This window comes from Neophocaena asiaeorientalis, unplaced genomic scaffold (assembly GCF_003031525.2).
Source record: "Neophocaena asiaeorientalis asiaeorientalis breed wild unplaced genomic scaffold, Neophocaena_asiaeorientalis_V1.1 scaffold474, whole genome shotgun sequence".
Classification (NCBI taxonomy): Eukaryota; Metazoa; Chordata; class Mammalia; order Artiodactyla; family Phocoenidae; genus Neophocaena; species Neophocaena asiaeorientalis.
The window spans coordinates 94,413-107,855 of record NW_020175391.1 but is presented as its reverse complement, the minus strand read 5'-3'; the positions used below and the strand labels follow the sequence as shown (position 1 = coordinate 107,855).

Sequence of the window (13,443 nt, the reverse complement as noted above, 5' to 3'; positions counted from 1 at the left end):
GGCGTACGGGCTTAGTTGCTCTGTGGCATGTGGGATCCTGCCGGACCAGGGCTCGAACCCGTGTCCCCTGCATTGGCAGGCGGATTCTTAACCACGGCACCACCAGGGAAGCCCCTTTTAGTCCATTTAAAAGAAACATTTTGTGATTTTATTCTTGTGATTTTATTTTTATTCTAGAATTAAAATAGAATTAAAATTACCTCTAGTGATCAAATACATGCTCACTGCCAAAACCCTGAAAAGTACAGATAGTGGACACGCACACATACACACCTTAGACCATAATCCTGGCAAACAGTTATTCACGATTTTGGCACACTGCTTTCCTGAAATTTGGGGGCACTTTTTATTACATAGGTGAGATAGTCTCGTTTTTAAACTTAACTTCTAATAGCATTTTACACTATTGACTGATTGAGTTTCTCCATTAAACTCTGTCCTTGGGCACGACATCTTCCTGATTCTCCTATTTTGTTGGGCCCTTTTCTCTATTCCTTTCAGATGTCAGCCTTCATCAGGATCAGTTCTTCAGTCTTTCTGCTCTCTATATTTTCACGGCCATGGCTTTACTAGTACATCTTAAAGTCTACAGAATCTGTATCTCCTATTCTGACTTTTTATCCAACCTCTAGACTCATAAATCCAGTAACTTTCTAGTCATCTACTCTCGGATGTCCTATAGGCACCTCATATCAACTCTTCGGCAAAACTGAACTCATTATCTTCCTTGCTAAACTTGCTCTTCCAGCTGTATTCTCTCTCTGGATTATGGCATCATCATTTACCCAGCAACTCAGGCCGGAAAACTCGGAATTTTTTATTGGAGTCCTGTCTCTTCCCGAGTCCCACCCCCATGAAGTTCTGTTGATTGTACTTCTCATATAGCTCTTGAATCTGTTCACTCTTCTTCATCCTCACTATCATTACCTTCTTTATTTCCCAGTCATATCTAACCTACAGTACTGTAGCAACATACAGTCTGTCTCACTCATAACTCAACTAACCCATGGTAACAGTTTACTAAGTGTAGTATAGAATTCTCCACTTAGATGTTTCATTGTTACTTTAAACTTATTATGTCTCAAATTGAATTCATCATCTTCCTCTTCACAATAGCCTTAACCCTTCCCAACTTTTCCATCCCATTAATAGCGTCTCTAATACATCCATTATACCCTCTCCGATCTCTTCCTGACACTGCAATCAGAAAGATTATTCTAAGGAGCCAATCTGATCATGTCATTTCCTTGCTCAAAACCTTTATTCAGCAGCTTCACATTGCCTCCAGAATAAAGCCTAAAGGGCCCTTTGGGATCTAACCCTTGCTTCCCTCCACCGACATCTGGCCTCATTCCTTGCATGCTATGCTACAGCTACTCTCAATTATTTTAAGTTTCCAGAATGTAATACCTCTACATCTTTTCACATACTGTTTCTTCCACCTGGAAGACCTTTCCCAATCTAATCCCTTTACCTAAGTCCTACTACTCCATCATATTTCAGCTTAGAAGCTACCTTCTGTGAAGGGATTTTTCCTGACTGTTCTTCTCCCACCTGCCCAAATTAGGTGTGTATTCTGTGCTTCCAGAGCATTTTGTGCTTATCCCTATCTTAGCACCGAATCCTTGTATTCTAATAATTGTCAGTCTACCTGTCTTTATTATATCCCCCAGTAGTCTTTAAGCTCCCTGGGGGCAGGAACCATATCTTAGGCACTGTTGTAGCCCCTGAAGTAAGGGCTTTTCATGCTTTATCTTGCTTAATCATCACAACAGTCATTTGTGGTGGGTACTACATCATTCCTATTTTACAAAATAAGTAAACTGAAGCAAAGAGAGTTTAAGAAACTTGTCCCAAATTATCAAAACCAGGAAACCTGACACTAGAACCAGTCCATCACTAAATCTATTACCTTTAAATCCCTTCTCCACACAATTTTGCAGTGACCTGTCTAAAACATAGAACTGACAAGATTTCTTCTTTGTAATCCCCTCAGTGGTTCCTATGCCTGCCTGCAAGTCATATCCTTGTCTACCTTCCTGGCCTGGTCTCCAGTGACTCCTCAGGACTCACTTGATACTGCTACTGCAGAATCACCAGATTCCACAGTTTCATCCTTCTCTAAGTGTTGGTCCCTGTACAAAAATGCCCTTGCTCACCTTACCTTTCTGGAGAAATCCTGTTCCTCCTTCAGAATTTGCTCCATGAAATCTTTCCTGATCACTTTTTCTTTAAAAAGATTTATTAATTCATTTATTTATTTTTGGCTGCATCGGGTCTTCGTTGTGGTGCGCGGGCTCTTCGTTGTGGTATGACGGCTTCTCTCTAGTTGTGGCATGCGAGCTCAGTGGTTGTGGCACACAGGCTTAGTTGCTCCGCAGCATATGGGATCTTAGTTCCCTGACCAGGGATCGAACCCATGTCCCCTGCATCCACTGGACCACCAGGGAAGTCCCCAGATCGCTCTTTTTTTGTTTTTATGGCTGCACTATGCAGCCTGTGAGATCTTAGTTCCCCGACCAGGGATTGAACCGGCCCCGCAGTGGAAGTGCTTCCTGATCACTCTTTTCCCCATCCCATTGCAGGCAGTGGAATCCTGCCTCCACTCTCGGAAGCTATGTGACTTGGCCAAGTTACTGATTTAGTTTTCTCATTTGTATAATGGCAAGACTAAGACTACCTACTTTGTAGAATTGTTGTGAGGACTAAATGAGATGATGTCAATTGAGTACTTAGCAATGGTCTAGGTGCAATTACTATTAAATACTTGTTCCTATTCCTCTATGTAGCTGGGCTTCTACTGCTGCAAGTTTAACACTGCATATGATTTCCTCATGTGTGGTTTCCCCACCAGAGTGGAATCGCCTTGAAAGAAGCACCCACATATCATTTATATTTTAGCACAATGCCTGGCATATTACAGGCACTTATTAACTGATAATTGAACTAGACAATTTAATACTACCCATCTTTCAAGGCCCAGTTCAATCTCCATTTCTTCCACTAATATTTACCTAATGATTCCAGCCCTCTGAATTACCCCTTCTCAGAATTCTTTTACCACTGACATGTATTATACGTAGAAGTGTTGTCTCAATGAGGATTCAAGTTCTTTCAGGGCAGACACCATTTCTTATACTGTTTATCTGCCCAACAACTGCTAATATTTCCAATCGCAAAGTTAGAGTTCAACAATTATTGGGGTTGGCCAAAAAGTTCGTTTGGGTTTTTCCAAAAGAGCTTATGGGAAACCCGAACGAACTTTTTGGCCAACCCAATACTTGTGAATTAAAATATTGCTGCCCAAGCATGGGCAGCCTCATCTTATCTTTATTAGTAAGTCACCCATCTCTAAGAAGATTCAGCTAACAACTCATCTCCTGACCCTCCTTCTCTTAGCTTGTGGGAATTCTGCTTAGAACTGCATTAATTTGGAGACTTCCCTGGAGGTCCAGTGGTTAAGACTCTGTGCTTCCGCTGCAGGGGACATGGGTTCAATCCTTGGTCAGGGAACTAAGATGCTGCATGCCACGCGGGATCTTATTTATTTAGTTGCACCGGGTCTTAGTTGCCGGAGGCAGGCTCCTTAGTTGTGGCTCGCTGGCTCCTTAGTTGCGGCTCGCCGGCTCCTTAGTTGCGGCAATGCAAACTCTTATTGTGGGCATGCGAGTTGCGGCATGCAATGTGGGATCTAGTTTCCTGACCAGGAATCGAACCTGGGCCCCCTGCCTTGGGAGCACGGATTCTCATCCACTGCGCCACCAGGGAAACTCCCGCCACTCGGGATCTTACATTAATTTGCTTTTATTTGTATGCCACTGTCAGGTCTTAGCTTCCAAGGGAAGAGATCTTCCCTTTCCTTGTTAACCTCCCTCAAGGCCCAGTAGAGGGCACTATACACACAAGGGCTGCTAGTGTGGGTGCCACTGGCTGACTGTAGATATCGTCAATGGCAATTCTCCGGGCTATTTTTCTTTTGCCTGTGTTTTCCATGCTAGGGCCACAACAGCTTAAAATAAATGCTGCTGGACAATAAAAATGGTGACTTCATCCCTGCCACCCTGCATATCAGACGGCTCAACTGAGAGGCTTGTCAGCACAATTATCACTCAACCATGTTGGAGGAGTAGAAGAACCCTTGAATCCACTCTCTGGAATAAAGATTTTAGAAAACACCAAGCTAAAATAATGGGCAGGAACAGCTATTTGAAGCACTGCAGAATCAGTCTTCCCTGACTGCCTAGCCCTATAGTATGGGAGTGAAGGAAAAGAAATGGCACGTTTTAAACTGAAACAGAAATAGGAACAAACATTTCTTGGCACCCCAGGATCCCTAATGCTATGCTTAAACCTAAGGGCCAGGGAAGCCAAGAATGGAAAAATCATATAAAAGCCTAGATATTAACTCAAGCTCTTCAGTAAACTAGCGCTGCCACCTTGTAAGTAACTTATTTCTGTATGTCAACTTCCATTACCTGTATATTAACTTCCGTTACCTGTATATTAAATGAAACTGCACTAACTAGATGATTCCACATCTTGAGACTTGCTGGCCTCATTCCCCAGCTGTAGCCACCTGGCAAACATAAAACTAGGGACAACATGCTCAAAGAGAAGTCATGGGACTGGTTTAAGGGGAATAAGGATGAAAAGGCTCAGAAACCCCACCACAATAAACATTCATGTAACTCCTAGCTTTAAGATACAAAGTTTAGGGAAGCCCCTGGCAGTCCAGTGGTTAAGACTCCGTGTTTCCAATGCAGGGGGCGTGGGTTTGATCCCTGGTCAGGGAACTAAGATCCCATGTGCCGCATGACCAAAAAAAAAAAAAAAGGAAGAAATGAAGAAGTATCTAAAAACAACCCCAAAACGTGGAGACCAGAGAAAAATGGCTCTAATCGCTAAGTAAAAATTTTAAATGTTCTCTGTATAAAAAAAAAGATACAAAGTTTATACCTTTTGAAGTATATGAACTCTTTCATATGTTTTCTTCCAGTTAGACAATAAACCCCACAAAGGTAGGGAATGCCTTTAATATATTTCTCCAAACCACCTGGCTCACTTAGTGTCTAGCATGCTGTTCAGAAAGGCTGATGGTTAGGAGCATCACAATCCGCTGGCTAAATCAGGAGAGAGCAAGTCAGTATAACATCCCGAGTAGCTGAAAACTTATTTGGAAAGTTTCTGATTAAGAATGAGTTAGATACTGAGAACAACATTCCTTCTCTAGTTTAGAAGTACTCCTCCCCCTCAATATGATAGAGATTTCTCTGGAATATCTATGTCTCCTGGACCCTGTTTATCTTCCTTGATGTGATTGAGAAGCCAATCACATTTGGGAAAATACCTTGATAAATTCTCCTAATCAAACTTGGGCAAATGGGCAAGTTTCAATCTTCACACATGGTAGATTGGTGTGAGAGGAGACAAGTGAGTTTGTTTCTCCTTGGGTAACATTTCTTTTGTATATTACACTCACAAGTAGTTTTAAACTTTTTTCAGTGGCAGGAAATCCAGTGATGGTTAGGACATCATGAGGAAAGAAGTGACTCTGCCCCCTGCTGGCCACTAGCAGAAAGGCTTGAATTCCTTTTGGCTTATTACTAGAGGTCACATTTCTCCTTCAGACATGAGAGCTTGTGAAGGAATGGAAGACTGGAAGGGAAAAGGAAAAGCAGGCTTCCTTTTTTGCTTAGCCTGTACTGAGCTTTAGGTGTCAATAAACCATTTAGATCAAATACCGCAAACCCCTTATTTTGTGAGTCAAAACCTGAGGTGGCTGCATCTTCTGCATTAGCTACAGAAACAGTAGCTTGGACAGGAGTCAGGAAAAGTCCTGGTCTATACACCAACGTCCCTGCTCCCTCTCCGTAAATTAGGGAAACGGGGAACCCAGACACATCCCACATGAAGGGCCCCTGTTCCTTAGAAACTTAGGCCCCACACTGGCTTCTCCCCTTGAATGGTGTCTTCAGTATTGTTTTCTTCCCTTTCCCCAAACCCCAATAAAACACACCAACTGCTTCAGAGTATTTCTGGGTTGGGTTTTTTTTGTGGGTCTTCTTTTGTTTTTTATTTCAAACTGAAAAAGTCCCCTGGGCTCTGTGGGGCTCCCCACGCTCATGGCCCCCTTCTCCCACGCTCACTGCCCTTCTTCCCGCAGCAAATCTATTTCAAGGACAGCACTTTTTTTTTTTTAATGAATAATTGAGTTCTCAGCTTGCTCTGCAGAACCAGAGGAGCTGTCTGCATCTTTCATATTTAGATGGTCAGTTTCTTTTATCTGACACCAGGTCCCCAGCCACATCCAAGCAAACAAGGCATTCTTCCACGGAGCTGAATTAGAGCCTCTCATCTTTTGTCCATTTTACTTCCTCCTCCTCACACCCACCCACCAGCCACATGGTTAAGGAGGATAGTCAAGAATGTTTTTATCAACTCCAAGTCCTAATTCATATTCCCCCAAATCTCCCACTCCACCCTCCCAACCCCCCACCCCAACCCCAGGATTTCACCGAGATGTCTCCCAACAATTATTTGGAGAAAAAGGAAAAACAAAAAAGGTTCAAGGTCTTGGTGCTCAGCCCAAGGGGCTCCATGCGCTGGGACACCGACGGGCAGGGGCTTCTGCCTCTCCAGCCCGCACCCGAGCCACCTCCTGACCCCTGGCTGCAAAAGCAGGGAGGGGCAGGAGCCAGCACAGGACCCAGGGGGGCAGCGTCTCAGGATCTGGCGGAGCCCCGGGCAGCATCATTCAACTTGGCCACTGCAGACGAACACAGAAGAAAAAGAAAACACTGTCAAGCAGTAAGGGAAAGAACCCGAAGTTCCACCCCAGTCTACCCCATCACTCTTCCACACTTAACAATCATTAGGGCTACCTGGCACATGTCTCAATCCTATCCAGCGAGTTGTTTAAAAAAAAAAAAAAAGAGAATTTCAGTCTTTTCCTGTCTTCAAAACAAAATGTTCTCTGTCTTTTTGGAGATACCCATGAAAACAAAAACAAAAACAAATTCTTTAGACAAGATCAAAATAACTGGAGGGTTTCAGGGGTGTAAGCTGCCTGGCTCAGAGCAGGCTTGGTTTCAGAGGCATGGCCAGAGCCACTTGCAGCAGCGGAGACGGACTGGGGGCACACAGTGATCAGGTGGTAACTGCACGGAGGTCAGGGCCAGACAGCACACATGTTGTTCTGAGTGGACTTAATAATCTAGGTTTAATCAAAGCAATTTGGATTTGGATTTTGAAATGACCCTTCTTTGCCATGGAAGCTATGTACTTCACACTGTGGAAACAGGTGGCATATACAGAACGTAGCTTGCTTCTTTGTTTTCTTAGCCTTGAAGATGACCAGGTGGAGAGAGAGACCAACAGTTTTTCTGATTTCCCTATTTCTTCTATTCCTTCCTAAAAACCAGACTCACTGTCGCCTCAGTCTTGAGAAGTCATACTGACCGACAGAGAAAGCAGCTCAGACAGAAAAGAAAATACAAAATTTGAGAAGATCGGAGGTGAAGAAAACGTACAAAATTATATATATATTTATATATATAATAACATGACATATCTATGTACAACATGTCTGGGACAGTTGAGGAAACTATACAAGGATGTTCAGCATTTTCCCCTTCCCACATGGACTTTAGACTAAGGAAGACAGCATGAGGAAATGGAGCAAGAAACACAAAAATTATATACAATTACAAGTGACAGCCAAGGAGTTTGGGGGCCAGGGAATCACAGGATCCTGCTCTCTCCATTCCCTCCTCACCAACTTTTTCCTATCCAATCTGAATGATGGCCTGAAAAGTGAATGGCTGGTCAGGAAAGAAGTAGAGACACACCCTAACCCCCGCCCCCAACGTGCATTAGCAAGTTCATCAGTCGTCCTCATCAGGCCAGATGTGTGGTACATCAGAACTGGTGAGCTGAGAGGGCAAGAGAGGATTATAGAATCTTCCCCTCCTGAACGGCTAGTTCGCACCCTGCTCTCTCTGTGATGACTAGCAGGCTGCATTCAGTAACATTCAGGCCAAGCCAGTGATAACTAGACTGATGATGCTGGCCACCTGCAGCCCCTTTCCCCCACCTGGTTCACGATCAGCATTGCTACTTCTCAGAGCACAGGAGCTGGGTTACTGGGCTCTAGGAAGGCAGAGATTTCTCAGTGCTCCTGCTCCTTCTCCCTAACCACCTTCCCCAGCTTCCTCCAAGGTGATTCATCTCCTGAGAACCTGCTGCTCCAGCCCTGCAGTAGCACTAAGCCCTGGAGGCTCGCTCAGTTCATCCCTTTTCTTCTTGTCTCCCTAACAATACACCTGGCAGCTGATAACATCTGAAATATGGGACTCCACATGTGCATGACTGAGCATGTTTCTTCAGGCCCACAGCTTGGCTGCCAGAGCAGCTTTTTAGCAGCAAGGGCCCAGATTGTAGGAAAGCAGGTGAGGGCAGAGGCAAGAGCTTTCACGGCTAGCTTCTTAGAATTTTTTTTCTTGACCCTCAAGACTATGATACTTATGAGGCCCTCTTGCCTGAATTTATAACCCCCAAACCTCAACTTCTCTCCCCGTGTAGTCTTCAAATAGTTCCCCTCTGTAGGCTCACCTATGGGCCTTCCTCACTTTTGGCTTTACAATGAACAGCAGTTTTTTTCAGGATTTTAGAATCAGAATCAATCTTATCTATATTCAACTGTTTTACAGAGGCGGAAATAGAAATCCAGAGAGGTTAAATGCCTTGACCAAGGTTACATGTCAATTCTGCCTAGACTGAGTGGGACTAGAACCCAGATACCTTGACTCTTAACCCAGTGTTCTTTCCACTATCCCACGATACTTTCAAAAAGCAACATGCTGGAAGAGAGAGAGAAGGTGCCCATTTTATGTGAATTATATCCTCCAATCTTTACGTTATTTAAGAGCCAGGGCAAACTGTAAAAGACACTGACTGAGTAAAGGAGGTTAAGTGGGCATTATAGTTTTAGGCAAGCAAATCAGTTTTTCCTTTTGAGGCTTCTCTACAGCTGCCATAATGGAAACATGAAGCAGTAGCAGCCCAAGGGACAAAACATTTAAAGCACAGAAAACAGATCCCATTCAATCTATCTTTCCCAACCATGTCAGGTTAGCCTTGAGATGTTAAACCTGTCATATTATTCCCAAGGCCTAGCCTAACCAATTTTGGGATATTCTCTTCCAAAAGGAGAAGTCACATCTCCCCAGTTTTTTGTACAAAAGAAAAAGAGTTTGCAGCATTATCCAATCCTAGTCTCCTATTTCTGAGCCCCTACCTGGGCTACATGAGGGTGTGGAAATCTCAATTTATCCAAAGAAATGAACTCAGAGCCTCTCTTCAGCCCACATTACTTTCTCAGCAGCCCCCAGGAGAATCACAGTCATTTCTGGCTAGCAAGCTGAGAAGATATAACTAGGTGCCCACTCCATCCCTGCCTATGATATACAAAAGTCCAGTGGGTGAGGAAGGGGAACAGAAGGGGGCCCCGGTTACCCCGCAAGCTTGCTGGTGACGAGTGAGGACTTTCTCTGGGGCAGATCCTGTGGGGTGGGGATGTGGTCACCAGTCACCAGGTTCTTGTCTGGTCCTGCACTTGGCAGCTGCTTATTCTTCATCTTGGCTTTGGCCATGTTGTAGTCTCCTGAGTCAAAGTACTTTTGCTAAGAGATAAGAGGGAGGTTTAGGTGAGTGAGGAGCTCTGGTCTTCCTCAAAAACAAGGAGACTCACATCCACTATAAACCTTCATCCACGCTCAGACCTTTCAAGTCTCTTTTGGATTAGTCTCATGCATACAGAGCTTAGCATTAATTACATTTACTTACGTCTTTTCCCCAGTGTGTTCTGACTTTTTCAGGTATGGAAGCAGTTTCCCAACTAGGGTGTTATTTTTGGAGTTAAGAGATAGCTCCTACATCCTCTGTACCCACATCTTTTGTAGCCCCATGGGTACAGGATGGTTCAACCAAATTACTGACTTTATTCACTAAGGCTTATAAGGACCTATTAGCCTCCAATGGGCTTGGTGCTGGGGAAACAGAAATGAATAAGATACATAGAAGGGTCGATCTGGGGCTATCAGCAGGAGATCAACCTCAAGCTAACAACCTCAAAATTAAAAAATATTCTCTCAGACTATGAATAGAAACTGGGCTTGTTCATGAGAATGTACTTTCCTCTGACTGCAAGCACTCCCACACACGTTCCATGGCTCTGACAGCCTGCCCACGCCTGCCTTGCTTACAGCAAGGTAAACTGCAAATCAGCATCACATCATCATCTGTGACTAAGACTCAGTAACCGGGATTCTCCACAGGAATCTGCTTCCCTCTCCATTTCATCCACATAGAGAAACACACTCCAGGTTAATGACATACAATCCCTCAGTCGGCTTTCAGTACCTCTGAGGACTGAGAAACCTGATCAGGAGCTAGATGGCTATGAAGTTAAGACTTTGCCTTGGGAGAAGGACCATTCTGGACAGGAAAAATAAGTCTCTTCAGGGAGCATAGGTAGTAGTTGGTGCTAACTTCAAGGGTCTAAAGACATCTACTATTCATTTCAAGTTGAGGAAATCTGTAGGACAGATGGGCTGATCTTTTTCTGAAATGACACACCCCAAAATTTAGCTCTAATCCTAAATGTGCAATCCTAAAACTCCCACCATCCAAACAGGCAAATGTCTGGAGGCTGTCAGCATTCCAGACTCAAACATCCTTCCCTCACTCCCCCAACCCCATACCCAAATGCCCCTACATTAAGCCTTAATATCCTACGTGGGAAATCAGAAGATAACTGATACCATTTCAGGGATTTACAATATTTGCCTTGCTTTTTACAAGTTTCTAATTTTTCTCTACTACTGCCCCACAACAAAACCTTCATATTGGTGTTCAGCAGAACTTCCACAGATCTCATCCCTAAGGCCCCCTCTGGCTCCGAAGTAAGAGGGTAAGAGATTGTGCCCCGTACCCCTTTCTGGAGTCTCTTCATGAGGAAGTCGGAGCCTCCAGGCTTTTGTCCTAGGCTTGGATATTTGGCCTTTAGCTTTGCCTCCTCGGCTCTCTCAGGGAGCATACCTTCTTTCTCCTGTGTGTCCTGGAGGAAACAAATGGGCCAACAAAATTAAACACTAAGAAGCAACTGCTTCTAATACCTGATAACTTTTATACTATTACCTTTTCCTGGAGGTCTACCCATTAGTAAACATGCTATTTCCACTCTGTTCTTAAATAAAGCTAGACCTTTGTTCAGATCCCTAAAGCTCAAGATGACTGTACTGTGAGAAGAAAAGATAACTTGCTTCTCACACAAAACCCAGGGAACCACCCCAGTGACCTGTGAGTGACCTATACCTAAACCTAAACACAATACTTCACTCAAAGAGCAAGCGATATCTCACTCAGAACAGAAGCTAGGACAGACAGAGAAAAGAGCTAACAGGGCTTCTGGTGATACAAAATTAGTACGAAAGTTTCCTAGCTGTCCCTAAAACACAGTACAGGTCAAATGGGAAATCAAGGGGGATAACTACTGAGATGTTCCCGTCTAAGCTAGTCAGCAGATAAGTCTCTCTACGGAGGAGGCTAGCTATGTAGCCATCTCCAGACATCTCCACCTTAGTAATGGGACAGCATTGCTTCCATAAACACTGTAGTAGGAAGGTGACAGGTAAACAGAGATTAAAATGACACTTTTTAACCTCAAGAAAATTAAGGTACAGTAGGTTCACTAGTATTTACCTACCAGCTTTGCCAAAAAATCAACACCTTCCCTAGTGACGGAAATTTGGGGAACATGCCAAGAGCTCAATTAGCTTGCGGGGGCTCTTACTGTTGCTGTTACTCCCTGCTTGCTTTTTGTAGGCCCTGCTGCACTTTTCTTTACTGACTTTTTAAAAAAGGACATGAAGCCAATTTTTGGCTCTTTTTAGTGGAATTACATTCCCTTCCCTTGAAAACCTGGCACAGACATAACACCGGGTGTATTTCATGAACCCGAATCCAGTACTAAATGTTATAAGTCAAATACAAACCCCCAAAGAGGGTGGCGTGTTTTCATCACAGAATTGCGGGTTAACTAAGTCCCACTACCTTGGAAGTCTGGGGGGAATATGGTGGCGTCTTTCTTGTCACGACTCTGTCGGCGTCTTTTCTAGGTTTAACCTCCATTATTCTGTTTGGAACTCTAGTCCTCTTCAATTTTGTAAGGTCCTCTTTGAAGGTGGGCAACAGACCATCTCCAGCGGTCAAAACAGGTCTCTTTGAGAAAGTTGCCGCCTTACACTAGCCATGATAATAATTACTCTTCTTCCTTCCCCCAGTGCTGGTCCTTTTTAAACGTCTTTACCTCTACTTGTATCTTTCTGGAGATTTAGAATGCAAGCCCCAGCCTAGTCGTTCGGTCATTTTACCCCTACTAACCAGTAACACACATCTCATCCCGGGACCACCAACCCCTTTCATTCACCCAGTCTTTCTAAACACCCGCCCCGCGCCCAGGCTCGGCCAATTATAGCACAATTTCAATGAGTTGAGCGGTAGGTCTACTGGCCAATCAAGAAGAGAAACGCATTGATTGACAATCCACCCAGCTAACCAGCGCCAAAGCAGCAGTCCGTACTGAAGCTCACCCTGCATGACGCAAGAAGTGGCCAACCCCTGCAGAGCCCGAGACCATGGCGACCAATCCGCACTGGTGGGAGACCGTCTCCCGCCCCATCACGGTCGCCCCCAGCTCGCCCACCGCACCCCCTCCATTTCACCTGCTTCTCCTCGCCGGTCTCCTCCGCAGGGTTCTCCTCCTCTTGTTTCTGGGACATGGCGGGACCGGAACTGTGGAGTGTAGGGGACCCAGGAAGTCACCCGGAGAAGGGAAAGGGGAGGGGAAACGGGACAACCTGCGCTGCTTCTTCGGCTCCTGTCACTAGGGTTGCTCAGTCAAAATGGCGGCTCTTGCCTGTGACGTTGCGGCCGCCCCTTCCTATGGGAGCCAATGGGAGCGGGGTAGATCGGGCAATGACGTAACGACCTACCAATAGTTGCTGGCTAAATGTGGGTTCTATGGAGGCGACGGGCAAGCTGGAAGGCCAACCTGGAAAGAGAGTGACCCGCAAGGACCAATTGGAAGCCCTTGGGGGATGTGAGGGGGTGGTGCTGGTAGCTCTGGCATTTTTGCTCGTTTGATGGGGTCAGACTTCCTTGGGCTCCACCGCCCCGCGCCCAGGAGGCTTTGCTGAGCTTCAAATTGGAGAGCGAAATGATGGAAACCTTTTATTTCCAGGTGAAGAGGATTAAGCTTTACGCAGTGTTAGCAGAAAATTATCAATCACCAGAAAATAATTAAGAGGTCAGACACACTATTCCAATGTGTCACTTGGGGTCTGGAATGGAGAGACTGAGTCATCTTGCGGAACACAAATGGCT

General features: G+C 44.8%; 1 protein-coding gene across 1 annotated transcript; it reads right to left on the bottom strand.

Annotated features, from left to right (window-relative positions):
• Positions 1-6,032: 6,032 nt before the first annotated feature.
• Positions 6,033-12,978, bottom strand: ENSA (endosulfine alpha). The gene is made up of 4 exons (XM_024765784.1): positions 12,783-12,978; positions 10,991-11,116; positions 9,514-9,680; positions 6,033-6,766 (listed from the first exon to the last, which is right to left on the bottom strand). The coding sequence occupies exons 1-4, from the start codon at positions 12,837-12,839 to the stop codon at positions 6,751-6,753; spliced, it is 366 nt and encodes a 121-aa protein (XP_024621552.1). The 5' UTR covers positions 12,840-12,978; the 3' UTR covers positions 6,033-6,750.
• Positions 12,979-13,443: the final 465 nt, after the last annotated feature.

What these genes read in the sequence shown, in the direction of transcription:
- ENSA (XM_024765784.1), bottom strand. Translation starts at nt 12,839, where the DNA reads ATGTCCCAGAAACAAGAGGAGGAGAACCCTGCGGAGGAGACCGGCGAG. An exon ending in AGACCGGCGAGGAGAAGCAG is followed by an intron (nt 11,117 to 12,782) that starts GTGAAATGGAGG and finishes TGTTTCCTCCAG; the next exon opens with GACACACAGGAGAAAGAAGG. An exon ending in TGAAGAGACTCCAGAAAGGG is followed by an intron (nt 9,681 to 10,990) that starts GTACGGGGCACA and finishes CTTATCTCTTAG; the next exon opens with CAAAAGTACTTTGACTCAGG.